This window comes from Choloepus didactylus, chromosome 4, assembly GCF_015220235.1.
Source record: "Choloepus didactylus isolate mChoDid1 chromosome 4, mChoDid1.pri, whole genome shotgun sequence".
In the NCBI taxonomy this organism is placed as follows: domain Eukaryota; kingdom Metazoa; phylum Chordata; class Mammalia; order Pilosa; family Megalonychidae; genus Choloepus; species Choloepus didactylus.
This window is the reverse complement of record NC_051310.1, coordinates 1,463,238-1,490,441: the sequence shown is the minus strand read 5'-3', so window position 1 is coordinate 1,490,441 and position 27,204 is coordinate 1,463,238. Positions and strand designations below refer to the sequence as shown.

The following is a 27,204-nucleotide window of genomic DNA, read 5'->3' as shown; positions in this document are numbered from 1 at the left end:
AAAGTTGGAGGTCAAAAGATGGGAATGTATAAAACTGAATCCTATGGTGGGCAATGTCCATAATCAACTGTACAAATACTAGAAATCGCTTCCATGAACCAGAACAAATGTATGACAATTAGAAGTTAATAATAGAGGGGCATGTGGGGAAGAACTATATACCCATTACAAACTATATACTACAGTTAGCAGTATTTCAACATTTTTTCATAAACAGTAACAAATGTACTATATCAATACTACAAGTCAACAATTGAGAGGGGTTGGTTAGGGATAGGGGAGGATTAGAGTTTCCTTTTCGTTTTTTCTTTTTTTATCTTTCACTTTATTTCTTGTCTGGAGTAAAGAAAAGTTTCTAAAAATTGAACAAAAATTAAGTGTGATGGATGCACAGCTGTATGAGGGTACCCAGGGGCAAGTGATTGTACACTTTGGATCTTTGGATAATTGTATGGTATCTGAACAATCTCAATAAAAATGAAAAAAAAAAAAAAAAAAAGAGTGAATGTTACCCAAGGACTTGCACTCTATTCTGGAGAGTTTTAGTGCCTTTCTGATTGTATGCCCAACAGCTGAGTATTGTTAGGCAAAACATAATACCTGTTATTGTGTTCTATTTAGATATTAAGTATGGTTTAAGGTGATGTGTATAGCTGCCAAGTTGACAAGGGGTGGACTGTGATGGTTAGGTTCACATGTCCACTTGGCCAGCTGATGGTGCCCAGTTTGGTCAAACAAGCACTAGCCTAACTGTTAACTGCAAGGCCATTTCATGGCTGGTTAATAAACCAGAAGGCTGGTTTATTAAATCATCAGTCAATTGATTGCATTGTGGCTGATTATATCTACACTCAACTAAGGGAGTGCCTTCCACTATGAGAGACTCCAATTGGTTGGATTTAATTCAATTGGTTGAAGACTTAAGGAAGCAGAGAGAGAACTTTCACTTCCTCAGCCAGCCAGCCTCTCCTGGGGAGTTCATTGAAGAACTTCATCAGAGTTGCCAGCTCACACCTGCACTAATTTTACTTGTGCATCCTGCCCCATAGAATTTGGACTCATGCATCCCTCTAGTTGTGTGAGACACTGTGATTAAATCTCATATTTACAGATATCTCCTATTAGTTCTGTTTCCCTAGAGAATCCTGACTAATACACACATACAAAACCTACAATGACTCAAGAAGAAATAGAAGACCTCAACAAACCTACCACAAGTAAAAAGATTGAATCAGTCATGTGAAACCTACCAACAAAGAATAGCCCAGGGCTAGATGGATAAACAGGTGAATTTTACCAAAAATTCCAAGAAGAATTATACCATTCCTGCTCAAATGCATCTAAAATATTGAAGAAGAGAGAACACTACCTAACTCTTTTAATGAAGCCAACATTACCCTAATACATAGCCAGATGAAGATACTACAAGAAAAGAAAACTTCAGACCAATCTCTTTAATGAAAACAGATGCAAAAATCCTCAAAAAATACTTGCAAATCGAATCCAGCAGCATATTAAAAGAATTATATACCATGACCAAATGGGTTTTATTCCAGGTGTGCAAGGTGGTTTAACATAAGAAAATCAATTAATATAATACATCACATTAACAAATTAAAAGGGAAAAACCACCTGAATCTCAACTGATGCAGAAAAGACATTTGACAAAATCCAGCATCCTTTCATGATAAAAACACTTTGAAAGACAGTAATAGAAGGAAACTTCCTCAACATGATAAAGGGCATATATGAAAAACCCACAGCTAACATTATACTCAATGGTGAGAGACTATAAGTTTTCCCTATAAGATCAGGAACAAGACAAGGATGCCCACCATCACCACTGTGCTAAAAGTTCTAGTTAGAGCAATTAGGCAAGAAAAAGAAATAAAAGACATTCAAATTGGAAAAGAAGAAGTAAAACTGTCACTATTTGCATATGACATGATCCTATATCTAAAAAATCCAGAAAAATGACAGCTAAGTTATTTGAACTAATAAACTAGTTTAGCAAAGTGGCAGAATACAAGACCAACATGCAAAAATCAATGGTGTTTCTATACACTTCTAATGAGCTATCTAAGTAAACAATACAGAAAAAAATTCCATTAAAAATAGCAATTAAAGTAATCAAATATCTAGGAATAAACTTAACCAAGGATGTAAAGGACTTGTAAGCAGAAAACCACAAAACCTGCTAAAAGAAATCAAGGAAGAACTAAATAAATGCAAGGACTGTGTTCATGGATTGGAAAGCTAAAAGTTAAGATGTTAATTCTATCCAAATTGATCTACAGATTCAATGCAATACCAATCCAAATGCCAACAGACTACTTTGCAGAAATGGAAAAGCTAATCACCAATTTTATTTGGAAGGGTAAGGGGCCTCAAATAGCCAAAAATACCTTGAAAAAGAAGAATGAAGTGGGAGATATCATGCTTCCTTACTTTAGAGCATACGATAAAGCCACAGTGGTCAAAACAGCACGGTTCTGGCATAAAGATAGACATATTGATCAATAGAATCAAATTGAGAGTTCAGAAACAGACCCTCAGATCTATGGTCAGTTGACTTTTGACAAGGCTCCCAAGTCCACTCAGTCTCTTCAATAAATGGTGTTAAGAGAACTGGATATCCATACCTAAAGAATGAAAGAAGACCCCTAACTCACACCCTATTCAAAAATTAACTCAAAGTGGATCAAAGACATAAATACAAGAAACAGTACCTTAAAACTCCTATACAAAAATGTAGGGAAACATTTTCAAAATTTAGGATAGGTGGTAGTTTCTTAGACTTTATACCAAAAAAAAAAAAACAAGCAATGAAAGAAAAAATTGATAAATGGGAACTCCTCAAAGCTGAATACTTCAGTGCTTCAAGGGACATTGTCAAAAGGGTGAAAAGGCAACAGACTCAATGGGTGAAAATATTTGAAAACCACATATCTGATAAGGGTTTGATATCCTGTATATATAAAGAAATCCTACAATTCAACAATAAAAGACAACCCAATTAAAAATGGGCAAAACACATGAACAGACATTTTTCCAAAGAGGAAATACAGATGGCTAAAAAGCACATGAAAAGATGCTCAGCTTCACTAGCTATCAGGGAAATGCAAATCAAACCAACAGTGAGATAGAATGGTTGCTACTAAACAAACAGGGAACTACAAGTGTTGGAGAAGATGTGGAGAAATTTGAACACTTATTCACTGCTGGTGGGAATGGGTCCACTGTGAAGGATGGTTTTGCAGCTCCTCAGGAAGCTAAATATAGAGTTGCTTTATGACCTGGTGTTCCAGTTTGCTAAAGCTGCCATTTTGCAAAACACCAGAAATTGATTGGCTTTTAAAAGTGGGGGTTATTTGGTTACAAAGTTACAGTCTTAAGGCTGTAAAGTGTTCAAGGTAAGGCATCAACAATCAGGTATCTTCAATGGAAGATGGTCAATGGCATCAGGAAAACCTCTGTTTGCCAGGAAGGCATGAGGCTGGCATCTGCTCCAGAATTCTTGTTTCAAAAGGGCTTTCTCCCAGGACATTCCTTGCCAGGCTGCAGCAGTTCTCCAAAATATCACTCTTAGCTGCTCTGAGGTTGTGTTTCAAAATGGCGTTCTCCAAAATGTCTCTGTGTCAGCTTCTCAAGGCAAACTCTGGGCTAGCACCTCCAAAGCATCAGCAAAACTCTGCTTTCAATGGCCAACTTCAAAATGTCTCTGTAGAGATGGAGTGGAAGCCAGTCAGTCTCCCTGGAACAACTAATAAACAACCAGGAACAACCAGTAAATAATCTGGAATAACTTCAGGGGGACAAACATGACCATCCACTCATCATACACCAACCTGAATTGGGAGGAATGCCTGAGGTTGCAGCAAAAATCTATAAGTAAAAACTGCAGATCCAAGCCAGGAGCCCCCTCCCCCCACAGCCCGAACTGCAATGCCTCACTGTGCTAGAGAGCAGCACTCTCCCAGCAAGTGAATATAGCTCAGCTGAGCTCCAGCTGGGGCTTTAATTAGCTAGCTACCAATCCCCAACAAGCAGACAGAGGCTTTTGGTGATGACTGATCTTGGAGAGCTGAAGGACCTCTCTGGGAGGGAGGGGGAGCCCAGATGACCAGGTGCTGTCTCTGGCCAACAGGTGAAACTGAGGGGGGCCACAGACTGACCCTGAAGGAGGTCTTTCTGTCCCTTTTTCAGCTCAGTGGACAAAGTCTTGGTCATTTTCAATACCCAGTGCTCAGACCCAGACAAGGGTAGAGATAGCAGAGTCAGAAATGATTCAAATGCAGATGACCTCTCCCCAGGGGGTATATCTTCCCTAAGAGGAAAGAGGTGGTGCCAAGCTCTACTACTCACCTTCCACTCAGAACCAGACCCCAGAACCTGGGGGAAAACAGCCATGGGCCACACCTCCTTACACCAGTCTGGAGTGACAGGCTGACAGGTGCCACCTGCTGGGCAGAAAAGTACAGTGACTTGAGGCCTCACAGGGTGTACCAATCTTCTAAGACACACCCTCAGGGAGACCTGAAACTATTGCCTTCTTCCAAGACCTGAGCCCATTCTGGTCTAGGAAAACCTGACAGGGGTAACCAAGGAGGCCAGATGTCCAGAAACAGAAAACTACAACCTTATTACTAGAAGGGGTGAAGTTATGGCCCAGTCAAAGGAACAAACTTACACTTCAACTGAGATACAGGAATTTACACAACTAGTGCTGGATCAATTCAGAAAGTTTAGGGAAGATATTACAAAAGAGATGAAGTGTATAATGAAAACACTGGACGTACATAAAGTAGAAATTGAAAGTTCGAAAAAACAACAGACAGAATCTATGGAAATAAAAGGCACAATACACGAGATGAAGGACACAATGGAGACATATAACAGCAGATCTCAAGAGGCACAGGAAAACACTCAGGAACTGGAGAACAAGGCACTTGAAAGCCTACACACAAAAGAACAGATAGAGAAAAGAATGGAAAAATATGAACAATGTCTCTGGGAACTTAAGGACAAAATGAAATGCAGGAATGTAAGTGTCATGGGTGTCCCAGAAGGAGAAGAGAAGGGAAAAGGGGCAGAAGCAATAATAGAGGAAATAATCAATGAAAATTTCCCATCTCTTATGAAAGACATAAAATTACAGATCCAAGAAGCACAGCATACCCCAAACAGAATAGATCCAAATAGGCCTAAGCCAAGACACTTAATAACCAGATTATCAAACATCAAAGATAAAAAGAGAATCCTGAAAGCAACAAGAGAAAAACGATCCATCACGTACAAAGGAAGCTTGATAAGACTACGTGCAGATCTCTCAATAGAAACCATGGAGGCAAGAAGGAAGTGGGATGATATATTTAAGATACTTAAAGAGAAAAAACACCGACCAAGAATCCTATATCCTGCAAAACTGTCCTTCAAATATGATGGAGAGCTTAAAATATTCTCAGACAGATAGTGACAGAGTTTGTGAACAAGATAAGATACCTGCTCTACAGGAAACACTAAAGGGAACACTACAGACAGAAAGGAAAAGACAGGAGTGGAGTTGGAAACAATTTTGGGAAATAGTAGCACAGCAATGTGAGTACACTGAACAAAGATGACTGTGAGTATGGTTGAAAGAGGAAGTTTGGGAGCACATGGGACACCAGAAAGAAAGAGGAAAGATAAAGACTGGGACTGTAAAACTCAGTGAAACCAAGGGTGCTCAACAATTGTATAAAAGGTACAAATATGTTTTTACATGAGGTAGAACAAATGAATGTCAACATTGCAAGGTGTTAAAAAGGTGGGATTGGGAGGAAAATACAACCATTGCAAACTAGAGACTATAGTTAACAGAAACATTGTATTATGCTTCCTTTAATATAACATAGGCAATATACCAAAGCTAAATGCATATGGGGGAGGGGGGACATAGGAGAAGGGTATAGGCTTCTTGGCATTGGTGATGTTATCTGACTCTTTATTCTACTTTAGTTTAATGCTAGCTTTCCTTTTGTGATTCCTAGCTGTCAAGGTTTTTTTTTTTTTTTTTTTTTTCCTCTCTCTTTTTTTCTTTTTCTCCTGTCTCTCCACCTTCTTGAATCTTCCTCCTCCTTTGTGGAAGAAATGGAGATGTCCTTATACAGATAGAGGCAATGGTGGTGAATACATAAATACGTGACTATACAGGGAACCATCGATTGTTTACTTAGGACGGAATATATGATGTGTGAACAAAACCGCCTTTAAAAAAATGGGTTGATGAAAACTTGAGGGCACTATATTGAGTGAAATAAGACAGACACATAAGGACAAATACTGCAGGGTCTCACTGATATGAATTAATTATAATATGTAAACTCATCAAGAAGAAATGTAAGTTATCAGGATATAGAACGAGGCTAAAGAATGGACAGTGGTTGCTGAATATGAGCAGAATGTTCAACTAGGGTGAACTTAAATGTTTGGAAATGGACAAAGGTGAGAGTAGCACATTGTGAGAATAACTAACAGTGCTGAATGGTGTGTGAATCTGGTGGAAAGGGGAATCTCAGAGTCACGTATGTCACCAGAAGGAAAGTTGGAAGTTAAAAGATGGGAATGTATAATACAGTGAATCTTGTGTGGACAATGTCCGTGATTAACTATGCAAATATTAGAAATCTCTCTCATGAACCAGAACAAATGTATGACACTATAACTAGAAGTTAATAATAGAGGAGCATATAGGCAAATATATATATTATTACAAACTACATACTACAGTTAGTAGTATTTTAACATTCTTTCATCAACAGTAACAAATGTACCATACCAAAACTATGACTCAGTAATGGAGGGGGGTGGTTAGGGTTATGGGAGGATTTGAGTTGCCTTTTTTTGTCTTTATTTCTTCTCTGGAGTAATGAAAATGTTCTAAAAATTGAAAAAAGTTAACTGTGGTAATGAATGCACAGCTGTATGATGGTACCATGGGCAACTGATTGTACACTTTGGATCTTTGAATAATCGTATGGTATGTGAACAATCTCAATTTAAAATAATTAAAAAAAAATGCCTCTGTAAGCTGCAGCAGCAGCTCCTGTCTGAGCTCTTATACAGGGCTCTAGTAAACTAATCAAGGCCCACGCTGAATGGCCAGGGCCACACATCAACAGATGAATGGATAAAAAAAATACAGTTGTGTGCATACAGACAACGGAATGTTATTCAGCAGTGAGAAGGAATGAAGTCCTGATGCAACAACATGAATCAGCCTTGAGGACATTATGTTGAGTGAAATAAGTCAGACACAAAAGGACAAAAATTGTATGGTCTCCTGACATGAACTAATTGTAATATGTAAACTCATAAACATAAAATACAGAATATAGATTACCAGGATATAGAATGAGTCTAAAGAATGGGGAGCGGTTGCTTAATATATGCAGAATGTTTAACTAGGTTGAACTTAAATGTTTGGAAGCAGACAGAGGTGATGGTAGAACGTTATTATAAGAATAATTAACAGTGCGGAATGGTGTGGTGGAAAGGGGAAGTTTAGAGTCATGTATGTCACCAAAAGGCATGTTGGAGGTTAAAACATGGGAATGTATAACATAGTGAATCTTGTGGTGGACAATATCTGTGATTAACTGTACAAATGTAAAAAAGTTCTTTCATGAACTAGAGCAAATGTATGCCACTATTATAAGGAGTTAATAATAGAGGGGTATACAGCAAAAAATGTACCTATTGCAAACTATAGGCTATAGTTAACAGTACTATTTTAATACTCTTTCATCAACAGTAAAAAATGCACCACACCAATACTATGAGTCAATAATAGGGGGGAATAGGGGGTATGGAAGGATTTGGGTTTTCTTTTTTATTTTTATTTCTGTTCTGGAGTAATGAAAATGTTCTGAAGTTGATCTGGGGATGTAAGCACAGCTATGTGATGATACTGTGAGCAGTGATTGTATACTTTGGATGGTTTGTATGGGGTGTGAATATATTTCAATAAAATTGCATTATAAAAGAAGAAGAGCTAAAATCAAAGACCTAACTGTGTACCTAGAGGAATCAGAAAAATAACAGGAAACTAAATCCAAAGGAAGCTGAAAGAAAGAAATAAAGATTAGAGCAGAAATAAAGAAAGAGACTAAAAAAATAGAGAGTATTAACAAACCTAAAATTTGGTTCTTTGAAAAGATCAATAAAATTGACAAACCCTTAGTTAGACTGACAAAGAAAAAAAGGGGAGGTGCAAATAAAATCAGAAATAAGAGGGGAATCATTATTTCTTACCCCACAAATGAAAAGGATCATCAAAGGATACTGTGAACAACTGTATATCCACAAATTAGACAACCTAGATGAAATGGACAAATTCCTAGAAATGTGTGAAAAACGTACACTGACTCTAGAAGAAATAGAAAATCTCAACAGACCAATTACAAGTAAAAAGATTGAATCAGTCATCAAAAACCTCCCCAAAAAGAAAGTCCAGGAGCAGATGTCTTCACTGGTGAATTCTACCAAGTATTCAAGAATTAGTACCAAACCTGCTCAAACTCTTCCAGAAAGCTGAAGAGGAGGGAACATTCCTTAACTCACTCTATGAAGCCAACATCGCCCTAACACCAAAGCCAGATAAAGACACTAAAAGGAAAGAAAATTAGAAACCAATCTAATGAATATAGATGGAAAAATCTTCAACAGAATACTTGCAAATCAAATCCAACAGAAAATGAAATGAATTATATACCATGAGCAACTTGGATTTATCCCAGGTACGCAAGGGTGGTTCAACACAAGAAAATCAAATAATGTAATACACCACATTAACAAATTTAAGGGGGAAAAAAACACATAGTCATCTTGTTTGAAGCAGAAAAGGGTTTTGACAAAATCCAGCTCCCTTTCTTGCTAAAGACACTTCAAAAGAGAGGAATAGAAGGGAACCTCAACACGATAAACGGCATATATGAAAAACCCACAGCCAACATTGTACTTAATGGTGAAAGACCGAAGGCTTTCCTTCCTTCTAGTATCGGAAACAGGACAAGGATGCCCACTATCACCATGTCATTCAACCCCCATCCGGCTAACACCCCATTTCATCGCTGCTCTTTAAGGCGGGACTCCAGTCTCATCCCCGTTCCCACCGTCCGCCCCTCGCTCAGCCCACGCCGGGCCACCCACACTCGCTGTCCCCTCCCCGTGACTTCCTTCAGGCCTCTGCGCAAACTTGTCTTTGCCAGCGAGGCCACCCCCAGCCGCCACCCCCTTCACCTTCAGCCCTCCTGGTGCTTGTGTTTTCCATCCTGGCACCCGCTGCCTCCTGACACATTTGTTCTGGCCTCTGTTCTTCCAGCCCCGGTGCTCTGCTCGAGTCCAGCCTGAGCTGGCCCATGAGGCACCGCATGAATTCCGGGGGAGCAAATGAGTGAATGCGTGAGCCCAACACGGCCAGGGGTCAGAGACGTCCAAAGGACAGACCGTGCTCAGAGCCCGAGAACCCGAGGAGGGGACAAAGGCAAGCCAGGATGCACACGCACACACACGCGCGCACACACACACCCACCCACACACACACACACACACACGGGCAGAGCTGGGTGACCCGTGTCCACAACCACCCGAGGGCACAGAACTGAAGAGGGCCTTGTGGGCTCCAGGGAAAGCCGAGCAGATGGTCACCCTTCCCATGACTCACCCGGGGACGGTGGCAGAGTGATGCGTCCCCCACAGGCATGCACGTGTCCCAAGCCCCAGTCCTGAGGGTGGACACGCTTGCAAATGGGGTCTCCGAAGTCAGCTGAGGGCCTCATACGATATGACTGGAGTCCCTGTAAGCAAAGGAAAGGTGACGTGGAAGGAGAAACCAAGGAGACAGAAAGGGAAAGACGTCCGTGGGACTGCCAGCCGGCCACTCCAGAAAGCCTTGAGGGAGGCCTGGCCCTGCCGGCACCTGATGTTGGACGTCCAGTCTCCAAACTGTGAGCCAATACGCCCCCGTCCCAGCCACCAGTCTGTGGCATGTCCAGCAGCCCCGGCAAACCCAGATGGGAACAAACGACGCAAAGCTCTCCCCTTGACGCCCTTAGAAATCTTCAACCACATTTGGATTTGAGCAGGTCACTGGGAATACTCTGCCAGGTGACCCACAAGTACTGTGGAGGTGTGTGGGGGGTGGGGGCAGGAGACCCCGGGGGCAAACCAGAGCAGCTTCCAGCCGGGGGCAGCACTGGGTGCAGGAGAGAGGCCCCACGCCTCAGGTCAAGGTCAAGCCAAGGTCGGCTAGCGATCCGTGAAGGAGACCCTGAGCTGAGTGGGACAGGGCGAGTGACCCAGCAGGTGACAGTTGGAGCTGAAAGGCTCACCGCAGTTGGAACCAAACCAGACAGCAAGATAAGTGGGAGACCAGCACAGAGACGTGTGCGTGGTGTCGCATTTGGACTTCATTCTGTTTTCCTAACCTAGTATTTGATACACCTGGAGAGCAGATGTACCATATTCAAGTTATGAATTATAATAAAAGGAATGTCTGCAAAACCACCCCCATGGGACCCCCGTGGGTCCCAGTGCGTGTGCCACGGCCCCTCCCCGCCTGTCCTTGCTGAGGTTTGCAGAACAGGTGCCCCTTCCCTACCCACGAGGTGGCCCCGCATCACCTTCTCGTGGTCTCGCTGTACATCTCCTGCCGCGTGCTCACTTGCCTACCAAAGGCTCTCAGGGTTTTGCACGCAAAGCTCCCGGGAGACGGCCACGGTGGTGCAGTGTCTTTCGGCATCACAACGTTCTGGTCCACTCTCCTTTCGTCCGACACTCTGGTCACCGCAACTTCCCGCCGTGCAGATTCTTGCCCGCAGTTCGTTTCTCCAGGGTAGGCCTGGGCGTGCTCGAGCTTTTGGGGTGTCGGCACAGGGCTTTCCAACCCACAGGCTGTCTGTCCATCTGGGGGCTCGCACGGCAGCTCGTGGGAGCTGCATTTGCACGGCTCTGGTTATGGTGAAGGTACTTCGGCCTGTTTATTTGACATTCCCGCCTCCTCTTCTGCACAATGCCTGGCCTTGTCTTTTGTTCATGATTGGTCTCTTTCATGATGATTTATAGTTCTATTTTCTTGATTCTAATTCTTCATCACTTATAACCACTGCAAATAAATTATCCCACTCCGGCTTGTCCTTTCTTCTTTGTGGTGTCCTGTGAATAAGTAGAACTTTCTACTTTGCATGGAGTTGAACGTATCAAGCATTCCTTTTATGGCCAGGACACGTTCGTCTCCGGAAGCTGCTCCCTGATTCAAGCAGGGGTGTTCTCCATTGTTTCTCCTACGAATTTGTCTTGTTTCCTTTTAATGTCGACCCCACCAGAAATGGCACCCAGGTCTGCCCAGTCACGGAGCGACCGCACTTTCCTCACAGATGCTCACTTGTCCACTGGGTCTGCCGGCACCCCTCCTGCCCCTCCTACCCGTCCAGCCCCTCTCCTGACCCTGGTCTAGCACCGAGTGTCCACCTGGCCTTGGCCTCCTGCACTCAACCTGCCCCAGTCTGGGTGTGGTGGGCAGGACCTGCCCCTGGGTCCTCACCTGGTCTCAGGCCTTTGAACCTGCCCCATCAATGCTGGAGGGGACTGAGGTGCCAACTTTAAGATAGGAAGGTTACCCTGGCCTGTGGAAGGGGCTCTGAAAGTGGAAGAGGGAGGCAGAAGGGGGTGTTGGTGGCATGCGGGGCCTCGAAGACATGGAGGCCACGGGCATGGGCCAGAGAGGCCGCTGGGGCTAGAGACAGCCCCTGCCATCAGCAGCCAGGGACCCAAGGGAGCCAGGCAGCCGGGCCTCTGGCCTGCAGGGGGTCGCAGCCTGCCGACCCCGGGAGTTGACCTGGGCCCAAGTGCTGACCGGCACAACCGTGAAGTCACAAATGTGTGTTGTTTCTAGTTGCTGAGTTCGTAGCAACTTCCTCCGGCAGCACCAGGAGGGTAAGGCCGTCCGTCCCAACTCCCCTCACCAATGCAGCTTTCTACTGAGTCTCAGCGCCCTGCTGAGCCGTCTCCACGAGGGCCATGGCCCGTGGGTCCCCTTTTCTACTGTGTGAATTTTAGAATCCACGTCTGGAGTTTCGACTACATTTTAGAATCTGCGTCTGAAGTTGCACAGATAAGAGATGGACTCGCAGACACAGGCAGGGACAGACACACACAGTACACCTAGATGGACAGACAGACACAGAGACACACAGAAGCAGTGCAGGGACAGACACACAAGACACGCAGGCTGCAGGCCGCCCGCAGCCGACACCTGCACTGACACACACTCTGGCTGGTCCTGCGACAGGCCTCTCAGGCCCACGTTTGCGCCGCGGTTTGTAAAGCCGAGTCCCAAGTCCGGCAGGAGAGCTGACGACTAGGGAGCTCTGAGACTTATTTCCAGAACGAGGAGGGTCCTGGCCGGGGGGTGCCGCAGGAAGGGGAGCGGGCTGTGGGGAGCCCAGTACTGGGGGAGGGGTGTTGTGGGCGGGAGAGGGGGCCGGAGCCTCCCCTGCAGGGAAGGGTGGAGCTGAGGCTCAGGCCCCCACCCCAGAAAGGCAGAAGCCCCAGCAAGGGAAAAGAGGGGTGCCTGGCGTGGAGGCAGGGCTGGGACTCCCAAGGTGGCCTGTGCCTGCTGGCGGGGGCAGGGGCACTGCAAGGCTGAGCCTCCTGCGGCATTCTGGCAGGCTGGGGGCACCCCCCCAGGACACAGAGGCTTCTTTGTCAGGGCCAGGCAAAGCCTACCCCGTAGCCCCCAAAACAAAGCTCCTCTGTCCTTCCCTCACACCCAGGTGCCACCCGCAGGAAATGGGCATTCATCTGTGCCCCAACACACACACATATGCGCACTCACACATGCACCAAGCAAACGTGCACACACCAGGCACACACACAACCCCTCACCAGGCAAACATGCACACATGCTCACACTCACAAAATGAGAACATGCACAAATGCACACACACACACCAGGCACAGGCACACAAACCAGGCACAGGCACACACATACCCTCACACTCACACAGGAACACGTGCACACACGCACATGCATACCAAACACACACCCATGCCTGCTCACACACACATGCTCACATACATACACACACACACCAGGCACACACACACAGTCATGCACACAGCACACGCACACCCATGACTGCTCGCACACACATGCTCACATACACACACACACACACACCAGGCACACACAGTCACGCACACAGCACACATGCACACACACACCCATGCCTGCTCGCACACATGCTCACATACACACGCACACCAGGCACACACAGTCACACACACAGACACACACAAACACACACCCATGCCTGCTCGCACACACATGCTCACATACACACACACACCAAGCACACACACATCACGCACACAGCAGACACACATGCACACACACACCAGGCACACACATACACTCACGCACACAGCAGACACACACGTGCCCATATGCTTCCACTCACACACATACACTGGTCACACTTTGGGCCCAGTACGGGGGTGGGGCAGGGAGGGAGGGGGCACCCAAGGCGACTGGTCAGGACGGCCAGGCCTCCTTGCTCTTCGGGTCAGTCTGGGCTTCTGCAGCAACACCAGGGGCCCCTGCTGCTCACCAGGCGCAGACTGCACTCAACTCTCCAAGCCCACCAGCCCCCTACATGCCCAGCCTGGGACACAACTGCCCCAGGGGGTGCCCCTCCCAAGCCTGAGCTCTGCACCTCCCACTCCACACCCAGATAGAGAAGCCTGAGGGTCACAGAGGGACAGCCAGCAGCTTGACTCCGCAGGGGGGCCTCCATGATTTATTTCTGGGTCCACCCCGGCCCTGGAGACCCAGGACAACAGACCAAGCCCCTCACGACCTCCTGGGGTGGTGGTGGTGGGAGCAGCCATGCCAGGGCCCTGTACCCACTTGGTGCTGTGGCCAGAAGGTGGGTCAGGACGGCCCCAGCCCTCGAGAGTGTGTCAGGCGGCCTCAGCGTACAGGCGACGAGATCCAGACAAAGCCCGGCAGGGCCCCCATCAGCCTGGCCAGCTCCCGCCGACACTGTCCCTGCAGCTGCCGCAGTGCTGCTTCCAGGCAGGCCTCCTTGCTCCTCAGCGCCCCGATCACCTCGGCAGCCTGCAGGCCCCGGCCCGCTGGTGCCCCCGGCTCACTCCTCACCAGCCGGTAGAGCCCATGGGGCTGGGCCGGGTCCCTGCCTTGGTCCCAGGCCCACCGCAGGGCCGCCAGCTCCTGTCCCACGGTCTCCTGCAAGGCCCGCAGTGCAGAGCTCCACGCAGGATCCCGGCTCTGGCCTCGGACCTGCACGGAGGAGATGGAGCCCCTCAGCAACAGCTCCCTGACTCATCTTCTCTGAGGGACAGTGTACCTGCCCAGGGCTGGCTCAGAAGGCTCCTCCCGGCTGGCTGTGGCCCACCCTCGCGGGACCCCGGCCAGCCTGGGCCCAGCCCTGTGTGCCCTAGAGCAGGCCCTCAGCCTCCATCGTGTCCCTGGCACTCCCCTTTGGGACTAGCCGGCTGCAGACCCAACTTGCTTGGGGCGGGCAGGGGCAGACTCAGCAGGCCAGGCCCTAGGGGAGAGCTAGCCCCTGATGCCCATCCTGGGGTCTGGCCTAGCTGCCCACCACCCAGGACAAGGGTGCCCAGACCACGTGGTGTGGGGCTGCAGAGAGACTGAGTGGGCATGAGCTGCCTCTGGCTCCCGTGTCCCTACCCCGGGAGGCTGGTCTGCTGGGCTGGAGGGGCTCTCCTGGGGGGTTTTCCCACCCACAGCTGCAGCCCGTCCTAAGGGAAGTGCCCCGTACCCCAGCAGGCTCTGCTAAAAAACAGCTCTGCTCGTGAAGTTCCCGGACAGGGCAACAGCCACAGCCCCGACATGTGGATTGCTACTTGTCCTTGCCACTGCCGGGGAAAGCGTGTCCCAGCACGGCCTGGCCAAGGGGACAGCCCCGAGCCGCAGCCCAGGGAGTGGAGGGCAGCAGGCATCACCACTTGGTCTGGGGCAGCAGCAGGCAGGAATGTCCTTACTTTTTGTGGAAGGGAACAAAGATTTTAGGGGGAACAATCATGCCTGCAAATTCTTTAAATGTGCAGAAAAACTGAAGCAGCAAATGTGGCAGAATGCTCACGGCGCCCTCAGCCCTTAGGAGAGGGTGCTGGGCCAGGGAGGGGCCCTTGTGCCGCAGCTCCAAGAGGCTCCGAGCCCATGTGGGCCGAACGGGGTGCAGCTGGGGGCAGAGCAAGGAGCACTCCATAGGTGCAAGGGAACACGTGGGCGTCGGAGGCCAGGTGGAGCTGGCAGGAGAACACCCTAGGAAAAGCAGCAAGATTCCCAACGGGGAGCCCAGGCAGGTGTCGAGCCATGGGGATGGGACAAGCAGCTCCCCATGGACCCTTGTGCTCCTTTGAAGATGCCCCTGGAACAGAACCGACCACAGACCTAACTGCACTGAAGCGCTCCGCCAAAGGGACCTTCCCCTCAGCCCCTTCCCACAAGAGGCCGACAGGAGTGAGCGGAAGCCACGAGGGTGCCTGGGAGGGCAGGAGAGAAATGCTGCACAGAACGAGGCTGAGGGGACCGAGGGGAACCCCAGGGATGGGAGAGGACCCCGGGGAAGGAGGGGACCCTGGGGTGAGCTCACCTGAGCCTCCCATGCTGCCCGTCGGGGCTCTGCGGCTGCCCGCAGCTCCTCTTCAAGGGCCTGCATCTCCCCTGCCACCAGCTCCCACTGCCCGGCCCTGTGGTCAGGGATCTTGGGCAGAAACACGGGCTGAGAGCCAGCGTCAGGGGCCTGTTGGGGGCAGGTGTCCAGGACTGTGTCCTGCAGAGACACCCAAGGGAGGGGGTGACACAGGGCTGCAAACAACAGGCCCGAATGCCTGAGATTCAGGGGCAGATAGCAATATGGTGGCCGGCGGGCATAAAGGCTGGGCCACAGACGGCTGCAGTCCCTGAGCCAGAGAAGCCTGAGCCAGGGGCAGGGCAGATGGCGCCAAATCCCCCAGGGCCAGCGGCCCACAGCCCATGTGGGGTACCCAGTGTGTCCCAGCCTGCCTGGAGCCACCTGTCCCCAACTGGAGGCCCCAGAGCCCCAAATGAAGGCAGAGCTCAGGCCAAGCAAGAGGGCTGTCAGCCTGGGTGACACAGAGTGAGCCTGGGGTACCATGCGGCAGCCACACCCACCAGCCCCTCAGAGGACCCAGCATCCCAGACGGCCCAGGCGCCCCCGAGGCAGAGGCTGCATGACGGGGACGGGGCGGATGGGGTGCACAAGCTCGGCCAACAAGGCCCAACCAGTTATGTGATCCAGAGAGGTGGCCCGTGTGTAATGGCGAGTGTGCGAGAGATGGGGAAGGAAGTGTGGAGAGACGGCAGGCTCCAGCGCGTCTTCCTGAACACTGGGGATGCAGTCCCCCCTGGGCTGCAGCAGCCGACAATGGATGCTCGCAGGGAGGACACCCTGCCCCGGCATTCAGCGAACCGCAAGCTGCCGGCAAATCAGGTCTCGGGGAACCCAGGGGAACCGCCGGTGGTGGAGGCACCAAAGGGGCTGGGGGTGGGAAGGGGTCTCATGGGGGCTGTGGGGATGAGAGCAAATCAGCCTCGTGGCCAGGACACAGAGGCCTCCAATGTCCCCCTGGGTGCCCTGGGGGTAGGAGTCCCTTCCCAGGGGACGGGAAGGGCAGAGCCAGCTCTCTGCCCTCAGACTCAGAGAAGACCAGGGTCAGGGCAGACCCTCACCCTCCACCCCCCAGCCCAGCACAGAGCATGGCAGGAGATATGGCAGCCGCCGCGGCCCCAGGAGGCCAGTGGTCAGGACAGACTGGTGCCCTCGCCAAGGAACCCAGGGGTGTTGGGCGTCCAGCCAGCACAGGAGTTACAGGTAAGCACCTTGCCTCATGCCAGAGCACAGGGAGGATGGCGGGGGTCAGGGAGACGGGGCTGCGCTGAGTAACGGCACAGGCAGCATGGCAGGCGGACAGACCCCTGCACGAGCCCTGAGCTCAGAGCCAGCAGCCAGGGTGCAGAGCCAGCTTTCTGGCATATGCTATGCAGCCTCTTCAGAGCCTGCCTTTCTTCTGGGAAACAGGGAGCCCCCTCCCACCACCACGGGCTGCAGTGTGGTGCTCAGGGCCCCAGAAAAGGGTAGGAAGGCCGTGCGGCTCTTACCATCCACTGCCAGAAGACCAGCTCCCGGCGCCGCCACTCCACAGTGGCTGCTAGGTGTGCGTTTTCCTGCTCTAGCACCTGCAGCAGCTGCAATGTGACCCCCAGCCATCAGGACCCCCGAAACATGGTGGGGCCTCCCCACGCTCCAGGGCCATGCCCCCTCCCTCTCATCACCACCCCAGCCACGTGACCCCCCTGGGCTCCATGCCCAGCTGCCCCTGCCCTGACGCCTCCATCCCCTGGACCGAGGTCTCTCTCCAGCCTTAGGGTCCCTGCCACGGGCAGCAACCGCCACAGTGCAGGCCCGCCTGCCTCACACCTGCTGCCCGTCACCCCCAGCCCTGAGACCCCGCCGCTGCCCTCCCAGACCCCATGTACATCCACACAGTCCCTAAGGACTTCCTTTCTATTCCCCTCCAAGACCCACCGGCACTCTTTGGGCCTCCCCTGCCCACCCCCTCCCTCGGGACGGGGACCAGGATGAGGGCACAGGAGATGTGGGGAGGGGACTGCAGGCTCAGCCAGGGTCCAAAGGGGCACCCAGGGGCTCAGAAACACTCCTGGCTATTCACACACCTGACAGGGTCATTTTGAAAGCTTGTGCCACCCATCCCTGGAGAACAGGCCCTTTGGGCGGCTGGGGCTAGGCTCTGTCCACTCCCTTTCCAGAACCTTGGGAGGGGACTGACCGTGGGCCCTGCGCCCCCAGACACTGCCGCGCACAGCCCTGTGGCACCAATACGCCAGCCCACACCACACCTGCTGCAGCCTGGCCAGCAGGAAAGGGCAGTTGTGCAGAAGAGAGCACTAGCACCCACGGGTGGGGGGAGTACAAGCAGCAGAGGACAAATAGCCAGGCCCCCAATGAGTCACCGTTAGGAAGGAACAGAGCCAAGGATGCCCAGAGACACCCAGACGCTGCCCCAGCATGGCTGGGACAAGCAGACTCCACCCAGCTGGGCTGGGCCAGGCCTTGGCAGGCCAATGGAGCCAGGTAGTACCCAAAGCCCTCAGGGCAGCACACAAACCCCCAGGAGCCACCTGCTGCCAACCCATCTCCCAGCCCCATTCCTCTGGGGCAGGATCGGCCAGCTACCTGCTGCAGCAGGAGGCCCACAGTGGGCGGCAGAGCCAGGGAACGCAGCAGGCCCACTTGCCGCTGATCCCACATCCCTGGCCCCCAACCAACCCAAGGCTGCAGGAGGCTGCCCAGTGCTGAGAGCAGGAGCCAAGCCTCTGGGACTGTGGGAGGGAAGAGGCAGGAATGGGACAACAGCGCCTGGGAAGGGGATATGGCAGCCCTGAGCCCCAGGGCCAGGCAGTGGCAGCCTCATCTCAGGAGAGACGGCCAACCCTGTGCTGTCGCGATACCCCAGGCCCTGCCAACCCAGGGGAAGGGTCAGGGCTGACAGATGGACCCTGACAAGAAGGCGTGAGGCGGTGGGGGTGGGGGGGGTCAGCGGGAAAAGGGACAGGAGGGCCCAGGGCTGGGTTGACCCTGACGCCTTCCTGCTGAGATCGAGGGACAGGATGTGATCAGCCTGGGCTTTGTCTGGGTCTGCCTAGAGCCTGGGGCAGGCCTGCCCAGGAAGCACTGTGCCCACTACAGGCTGGGCGGACCCTGGGAGAGCCCTGCCCCAGCATGGGTTCCAGTGTACAGCCCCCAGCTCCAAGTGGGAGTGTAGGCTGGGCGAGACCCCCGCCCCCTGCACAACCAGGGGCCTCAAGGCGGCCGCAGCATCGGCGTGGACCCTGGACTGGTGTCCCGGTCATGCCCGCAGGTGGCCATGGGCTCGCCCTCATTCCGCTGTCCCTCGAGTTGTCCTGGCTGCACCCATGGCCGCAGGCACCCATGCAATCAAGCCGTGGCACCCAGCAGCTGCCTGAGGTGCCCCCAACTCTAAACCCGAGGACAGCCCTGACCCTGGGGTCTTCTCTCTCAGGCCCCTCCCAGGCTCCCGCACCCCAGCCTCACCTGCTGGCTGCCCTCGGGGTCCCTGAGCACCTCCGTCTCGGTGGCAGACAGGTGGCCAAGGCTCTGGTCGCTGTGGCAGCCCCATGTGTACAAGTGGATCTGAAACAGTGTGGACCCAGGCTGGGCGGGAGGCAGCGGGAGACAGCAGCAGCGACCCCATGTCCCATCCTCCAAGGCTACCTGCCTGAGCACAAGGGCTTGGAGGGGCATGCAGGGACCCCACCCGTGGCCTCCCACCCACCCGGCCCCCGGCTGGGGTACCACGGTGCAGGGGACACCCCGGCTTCCCCATCATCTGTCCAACACGAGGCACCAGGTTCAGGGAAGGAGCAGGCAGCAAAGGTGGCCCAATGGTGGGCAGAAGGGGCTTGAGTCAGGCCCTGGGGTCCAGCGAGGCCTGGGGTGCAGGGGGTAGACACAAGTGCTGCCTTGGCCCAGGGAGGAGGGGGAACAGGGAGGCTCCCCAATGGATATGCGCCCAAAAGGCACCAGAAGACAAATAAAGGGTACATTACAAGCAAACGGAACAAGATTGAGCAAGAGCAAAATATGTCCAGGATGTGATGCAGTGGTGGGGAGGGGCTACCCAGGGTGTGACATGGGGTGGGGGGGGGTGAACGGGGTCCCAGGGTGTGAAGTAGTGGGGGGGGGGGGTCCCAGGGTGTGACAGAGGGGATGGGGTCCCAGGGTGTGACGCAGCAGAGGGCAGAAGTCCTAGGGTGTGACGCAGTGGGGCGAGGGAGGGGGCCCAGGGTGTGACACCTTGTGGGAGGAGAGAGGCTTAGAGAGGCCCCCAGGGGGATACCTTGCTGAGGAGGGCACACTGCTCCTGCTGGGTGGACACCAGGTTTCGCCACTGGAACCGTAGCTTTCCCATCAACCACTGCACATGGCGGATGTCCACATGGAGCTCAGATCCCAAGCCCAGAGCAGGCAGGCCAGTGTTGGCCCTGCCAAAGGCCAGGTCCTCACACTGGAGGGGACAAGGATCAGGCTCTGTTCCCAAACACCCAGTGGACACCCCAAGGCACTGAGTGCAAGAAAAGAGAAAGGAGACTTGGGAATGTGACCTGTGGGTCTCAGTGTCCAGGGGAGAGCAGGGCTGGCCCCAGGGGCCTGGGCCCTGAGCTCCAACCTGGACAACTGAAGGAAACAACTACCAACATACGAGGCTGTCCTGAAAGCTGATAAAGGGACACGAAGAGAGCAGAGAAGGACGATAGGGAGAAGTAGGAGGAAGGAACACGAACAAGAGAAGACGGCGAGACAGGGACATGGGAGAGGAAGGAACAAGGAGAGGGAAGAGGGCAGGGCAGGGGGAAGGAAGAAGAAAGGACAGGGAGTGAGAGGAGGCGAGGGCATGGAGGAGGAAGGGACGGAGTGAGGAAGAAAGGACAGGAAGAGGGAACAGAGAGGGACATGGAGGAGGGAAGAGCGCAGAGAAGCCTAAACAAGAGACATGGACATGAAGCTGTCCCTAGGCTTGTCCTCCACCCAAAGCAGTGGCTCCGGCCACAGGACCTCAGACCTGGCATGGCCCAGTGCCAAGCCAGTGTCCCCAGAGTCCCGAGGGCCCAAGCCAGGGCTCCGGCCCCCCTCACCCACCTCGCACACGGCCACCTCATCACCCAGCCGCACTCGGGTCCGGGCCAGCAGTCGCTCAAGCAGAGGCCGGCGGGCCAGCAGCCAGGACAGGGCCAGCAGCAGCTCACGGCTGCCCCGGGAGCCGTCCTCGGGGAGCTGGGCCAGCGCCGGCCGCGGGTAGCCCTCGGAGCGCAGCGCGGCCTTCACCAAGCGGGCTTGGGCCTCTGGGGGCGACAGGGGAGCAGTCACTGGGCCGGCTGCTTGGACGCTCACTGCCTGCCGGCCTTCTGCACCGTGGCCCGGGACCCCCGCGCGACCCCACCCTGAGACTGACCCAGTGGAGACCCCAGGGGACACGACCGGGCTCACGCGGCAGGAGAGCAGGACGGGGACCCCCGGGGCAGCCGGCCGCAGGGGCGGGGCTCGGGGAAGGTGGGGCTGAAAAGCGCGCGAGGCTCGGAGGAGGGCGGGTCCGTGCGGAGGGAGCAGCCGGCGTGGTCCTGAGGCGGGCGGGGCTGCCGGGGCTCACCAGGGGCCGGAGGGGCCGTCGCGCCGGCCTCCGAGACCGGGGAGAGCACCCGGAAGAGCAGCTGCCAGAGCGCGGGGGCCTGCGGGGGCAAAGCAGGAGTCGGCAGGTCCCGCCCGCCTTCCCGCGCACGCCCGGGCCCTCTTCCCGCCCGGGCCCAGCCCCGCGGGTCTCACCGCCTCCGGGCGGTCGAACTTGGCACGGCGGAAGGTCTCGGGGCTGGGCCCGCAGGGCAGCGCTCGACTCAGCGCGGCGATGGCCTCGGGCAGGGTCCCCGACCCGGCCCCGGCTGCTCGGTCCACCCGCCGCCGCTGGCGCCCCATGCAGTCGGTCCCCAGCTCCCGCTGATGGCCCGGCCCCGCCTCGCGCCAGGCAATCGCCGAGCAGCCGGGGCGGCGGCCAATCAACAACCGCGCAGCCAGCGCCCCGCGCCCAATCACCGCGCGACCGGGGTCTCGCGCCCAATCACCGCGCCGGCCGCGGCCCCCGCCCCGCCCGCCCCCCAACCCCAGTCAGTCAGTGCACCCGCCACGGCTAGGGTCCCCGCGCCCAACAGCGGCGCCGGCCCCGCCCCCGCAGCCCTGCCCAATCCACCGCCCTGGCGTTTGCGTCGCCGGGAGGGGCTGGACGCGCGGAGCGGAGGGCGAGGCTGCGCGACGGCGCCCCCTGCAGCTACCTTGTTTCCAGCATCCTCATCTCCCCTCTACGTGCCCATCTTGTAAAACACAGCGTCATCTCTGGCCCCGTCCAGCCCAGGTCCCTGTGGAGGGTGCTGGAGGCCTCCCCCACCGCCAACCACCTGCACCCAGCTCAGGCCACTGCTGGGGTCCTCACCTCACCTGCCTCAGGCCCACCCACCACCCTGTCTCCCTCCTCTGGGCCTGGCACTGGAGAAGGAAGGAAGCATGGGTTAGGGGGCCTCCATCTCCGCCCCTTGCCCTGCCTGCCTCGTACCCGACCCCCACTCTAGAACCCTGGTCGGGGTAAGGTTGGGAGCTCCCAGGCTTGAAGTGCATGGCTGAGTGCCCCACAGCGAGTCCTTGCTCCTCCTGTTCACCTATGCCTGAGCCCCCACCCCTAAATCCCAGACCATGCCCCCAACACCTTCTCTTTAGTCACTGCCCTTCTGCCTGCCCCCCTCCCCTCTACTGAGGCTCTGGCAGCGCTGGGTCCTGCAGGACGTTGGCAGGGTCCCAGCTCCCACCCTTGAACCCCACCCACACCCCTTGCATGGCTGCCGTGGAGACCACCCGTGGTGAGACTTGTGGAGGTGGGCTTCAAGGTCGAGGGGCTGGGCCCCTCACCTCTGAGCCCTCTTGCCCTCCCTGTCTGGCATGAGTCACTGCCCCAACCCGCCCCTACCCACCCTGTCCCCTGGCATCTTCCAGGCTGGGCCTGAGGCTGTGGCTGGGAATGCCAGGTGGTCCCTATTCCCTCATCCTCTGGCTCCATTGTCCAGAGAGGAACAGGGACAAGTTGGAGTGACAGGTACACAGGCAGACAGAGACACACCCAGCCCGGGAGAGGTGCAGGCAGAAGCAGGGATCCTGGGAGGATGAGCAGAGAGGGCTGCAGTGATAGAGAGGCCCTGTCCCCAACCTCCAGGACCCAGGCCCTACTCCCCTCCCAGAGGGGGTGTCTGTCAGAGCAGATCCCTGGGGCTCAGGCCCCACACACTGGGCCTGCGTGGGTGGAGGCCATGGGGTGCTAAGGCAGGGGCCTCTTGGCATTTACCAGAGTGTTGAACTCGATGGGTGCCACTGCTGCCAAGGGCCTGGACAGGCCTTTTGGGGTGTGTGTAGGGACACGGTGTGCCTGCGTCCGAGCGCCTGTGGGTGGGGATGTGTGTGTGGGGGGGGTCTCAGGGATGCACGTGCGTTTTGGGTCTCAGAGCAGACACCTGCCCATGTTTCTGCCCAGCCCACCCCCATCCCGGGGGCCGTGGTCTGGGGGCTTTGCCGATTGTAGGACACTTGGTGGGGGGGTCGCGGCTGCTCAGTCCTTGCCCTCACCTCCACCCCGCAGCCCTGTCCCACCCCCGGATCGCCACACCCACACACTCTCCAGCCCTGCCCCGCTGGGGGGACCCCCTTGAAAACAAGGGTGACAAACTCTTTCCTGCCTCCCCTGCTGATACTTCGTGGCCAAGATTACGGATGAGCGCAAGGACCCTGGGGGCAGCAAACCGCCGTGGGGCCGCACCCTCTGGGCGGGTAAACAGCGGTTTCTCCAGAGAGATGACTCAGACACACTCAGAGGCACACTCCCGCTCCACACAACACACACACCCAAAGGCACGCCCACACTCAGGCACACTCACCCCACAACTCACACACTCAAATGTATACCCACACTCAGGCATACCCACCCCCACAACACACACTCAAAGGCACGCCCACACTCAGGCATGCCCACACACAGGCACACTAACCCCCCACACATACACACCCAAAGGCACACACATACCACACGCAACTCACCATATGCTCAACACACTTGCACAACATACACACACACACTCAAAGGCACACCCACACTCAGGCACACTCACCCCACACACAACTCACACACCAGAAGGAATGCTCACACTCAGGCACACTCACCACACAGATCATACACACTCAAAGGCACACAAGCATACCCATCTCCACAACACACACTCAAAGTCACCCTGACACTCAGGCACACTCACCCCACAAAACTCACACACTCAAAGGCACACCTCACCCCACAAACAACACACACACATAAAGCCACACTCACCCCACACACAACACACACACTCATAAGCATGTTCACACACATGTACACACACATAGTCATAGAGACACCCATAGACACACACATAGTCATCTTCAAACACCCATGTGTGCACACACCCTCACACACTCAGACACATGCTCACAGAACACACAAATACACATGCACACATAGGCACCCACTAATAGGCACACACACAAAAGCACACACATGCTCACACACATGCTCACAGAATGCATTCATACACTCATTGGCACACCCACATACACATTCACACACATTTAGGTACACAAATGGTGACACACACAAACACATGCAGACACACAGACATGCATACTTACAGGTGCACACCGAGTCACACACATACATACACACACTCCCTGGAATGCCCCCGAAAACTTCAACCACAGACTGCCATGTCCCTCAGCCTCCCTTTCTCCTGCACCCCCACCTGTCAGCCCGTGGGGGCTGGGACCGCTCTCAGCTGCAGGCCCCGCAGGTGCCAGGTCCCGGGTGCTGTGCCCAGCTCCTCCCTCTAATGACTGCCCAGGCACTGGTCTCCTGCCTGAGGCTTGGCCCTGGGCCACTTGGGCCCTTGCCAGCCCCCTCAGAGCCCCGGGCCCACCAGACACCAGGCCTCTTGCTTCCCTCAGCTCCTGGCCCAGGATGCATTTGTTGAATGGAAAAAGATACTCTAGGTAAGCAGTAACCAAAAAAAAAAAAAAAAAAAAAAAAGTTGGAGTAGTGATTCTAAGACAAAATAGACTTTAAATGCAAGAATGTTATGAGACAAAGAAGGACAGTGTATAAATAAAAGGAGAGATTCAGGAAGAAGAAATAACAATCATAAATATTCATGCACATAGTCAAGGTGCCACAAAGTACATGAGGCAAACACTGGCAAAACTGAAGGAAGTGATAAACATCACTACAATAATAGTGGAGACTTCAGCACACCACTACCTTCCATAGATAAAATAAAGGATCAGTAAGGAAACAGACAAATTGAATAAAATGATAAACAAACTAGACATAATATACACATATAGAAACCCAAACAGCAGGATATGCTGTCTTCTCAGGTGATCATGGAACATTCTCCAGGATAGAACATATGCTGTGGCAAAAAACAGACCTTAATAAAATTAAAAATTTGAAATTATAGAAAGCACTTTGATCATAATGGAATGAAACTGGAAATCAATAAGAGCTGGAGAACTGGAATGTTCACAGATATATGGAGATTAAACAACATGCTCTTAAACAGTGAGTCAAAAAATAATTGGCAAGAAGAATTGGTAAATATCTTAAGATCAAAACAAGAACACAACATATCACAGCCTATGGGATGCAGTTAAGGCTGTGCTGGGAGGATAGCCCTGAATGCCTACCTTAAAAAGAAGGAAGGAGCTAAAATCAAAGTCCTAACCAAACACCTGGAGAAACTGCAGAAAGAACACAGTAATCCCAAAGCAAACAGAAGGAAAGAAATAACAAAGATTAGAGCAGAAATAAATGAAACAGAGAACAACAGCAACAAAAATAGAATCAATAAAACGAAAAGTTAGTTCTTTGATAAGATCAATAAAATTGACAAAACCTTAGGTAGAGAGACAAAGACATTAAAAGAGGAGATACAAATGAATAAAATCAGAAATGAGACAGCTCATTCCCATGGACCCAGAAGAAATAAAAAGATTGTAAGAGGATATACTAAGAGCAACTGTTTGCCAACAAACTACCAACATACATGAAACGGACAGTTTCCTAGAAACACGTGAACAACCTACGCTGACTCGAAAAGAAAACAAAAGACCATAAGAAACCAATCACAAGAAATTGAATCACTCATCAAAAACCTAACGAAAAAGAAAAGCCCAGGACCAGATGGCTTCACAAATGAATTTTACCAAGCATTCCAACAAGAATTGATACCGATTCTAATTCTACTCCAATTCTTTAAAAATTAAAGATGGAGTACTGCTTAACTCATTCTAGGAAGCCCACACCACCCTAATACCAAAGAGTGACACAGATACTAAGAGGAAACTACAGGCCAATATCTCTAATGAATATAGTTGCAAAATACTATATTTTACCAAATACTTGCAAATTGAATCCAACATCATCTTAAAAGAATTGTACACTGTGACCAAGTGGTTTTGTTTCAGAAATGTGAGGTGGTTCAATATAAGGAAATCAATAAATGCAATACACAACATTAACAAAACAAAGGGAAAAACACATGAGCATCTTGATTGATGCAGAAAAGGTATTTGACAAAACCCAGCCTCCTCTCTTGTTAAAAATGCTTCAAAAGACAGGAACGGAAGGAAACTTCCTCAATACAATGAAGGGCGTATAGGAAGAACCCACAGCTGATGTTCTACTCAATGGTTAGGGACTGAAAACTTTCCCTCTAAGATGGAGAACAAGACAAAATGCCCACTGCCATCACCGTTATTCAACATTGTGCTGGAAGTTCTATCTAGAGCAATTAGGCAAGAAAAGGAAATAAAAGGCATCCAAATTGGAAAGGAAGAAATAAAACTGTGGTTATTTGCAGATGACATGATCATATACTTAGAAAGCCCCAGGAAAAAAAAAAAATCTATGACAAAGCTACTAAAGCTAATAAGTTCAGCAAAGTGGCAGGATACAAAATCAACATGCAAAAATCAGTAGTGTTTCTCTACAGTAGTAATGAGCTATCTGAGGAGGTAGTCAAGAAAGCAGTTGCATTTCACAATAGCAACCCAAAGAATCAAATATCTAGGAATAGAGTGACATCATCAACATGGTGACATAAACAGCTACTGAAAACTTCCCCAAAGATGCAGCAAAAATGCACCCGATTCATTCACAACTCTGGAGGGAGGTATAGACCAGAGAAGGACCCTACAACTGCTGAATTGAAGAGAAAAATATCAGGTAGGAAATTCCACCCCAGACCTCTCCCCTCACATCCGGTGAGTTGAAGGTTATTGAGCTCGTCATCCTGGAAGATCTCCATGGCCATGGGTACAGCATCTCCATCCTGGCTGCATACATATTCTGGCAGATCAGAATGCCCAGCAGACATGGTAGCTTGCTCAGCAGAGGAAACGTAGTTGTTGCCTGGATATATGGACTCAATATCAGGTGCCAGCC

General features: G+C 52.3%; 1 protein-coding gene and 1 long non-coding RNA gene across 8 annotated transcripts; both read right to left on the bottom strand.

The window, feature by feature from the left end:
* Positions 1-4,405: 4,405 nt before the first annotated feature.
* On the bottom strand, positions 4,406-10,033 carry LOC119533168. Its single transcript, XR_005216602.1, has 3 exons — positions 9,704-10,033; positions 9,280-9,386; positions 4,406-4,460 (listed from the first exon to the last, which is right to left on the bottom strand). It is a non-coding gene; the product is annotated as an uncharacterized LOC119533168 (long non-coding RNA).
* A 3,752-nt stretch (positions 10,034-13,785) lies between these two features.
* Positions 13,786-21,670, bottom strand: LOC119533111 (tubulin epsilon and delta complex protein 1-like). 7 transcript variants are annotated; one of them, XM_037835222.1, is made up of 8 exons: positions 21,471-21,670; positions 21,298-21,376; positions 20,790-20,992; positions 19,990-20,214; positions 19,185-19,364; positions 17,210-17,296; positions 15,681-15,791; positions 13,788-14,341 (listed from the first exon to the last, which is right to left on the bottom strand). In XM_037835222.1, exons 1-8 carry the CDS (start codon positions 21,615-21,617, stop codon positions 14,012-14,014), a joined length of 1,362 nt encoding a protein of 453 aa, XP_037691150.1. In that variant the 5' UTR covers positions 21,618-21,670; the 3' UTR covers positions 13,788-14,011. The 7 variants fall into 7 exon arrangements, with proteins under 7 accessions (XP_037691146.1, XP_037691150.1, XP_037691148.1 ...); XM_037835220.1 differs by having other exon boundaries at positions 13,796-14,341; positions 15,681-15,860; XM_037835224.1 differs by having other exon boundaries at positions 13,797-14,341; positions 15,681-15,860; positions 19,185-19,283.
* Between the last annotated feature and the right edge of the window lie 5,534 nt (positions 21,671-27,204).

Bases quoted from the DNA above. Each gene is read 5' to 3' on its own strand.
- LOC119533111 (XM_037835220.1), bottom strand. From the start codon at position 21,617: ATGGGGCGCCAGCGGCGGCGGGTGGACCGAGCAGCCGGGGCCGGGTCG. The intron at 15,861-17,209 runs GTAAGAGCCGCA...GTGTCTCTGCAG, and splicing joins TGGTCTTCTGGCAGTGGATG to GACACAGTCCTGGACACCTG. The intron at 14,342-15,680 runs GTGAGCTCACCC...TCCTCCGTGCAG, and splicing joins GGGCAGCATGGGAGGCTCAG to GTCCGAGGCCAGAGCCGGGA.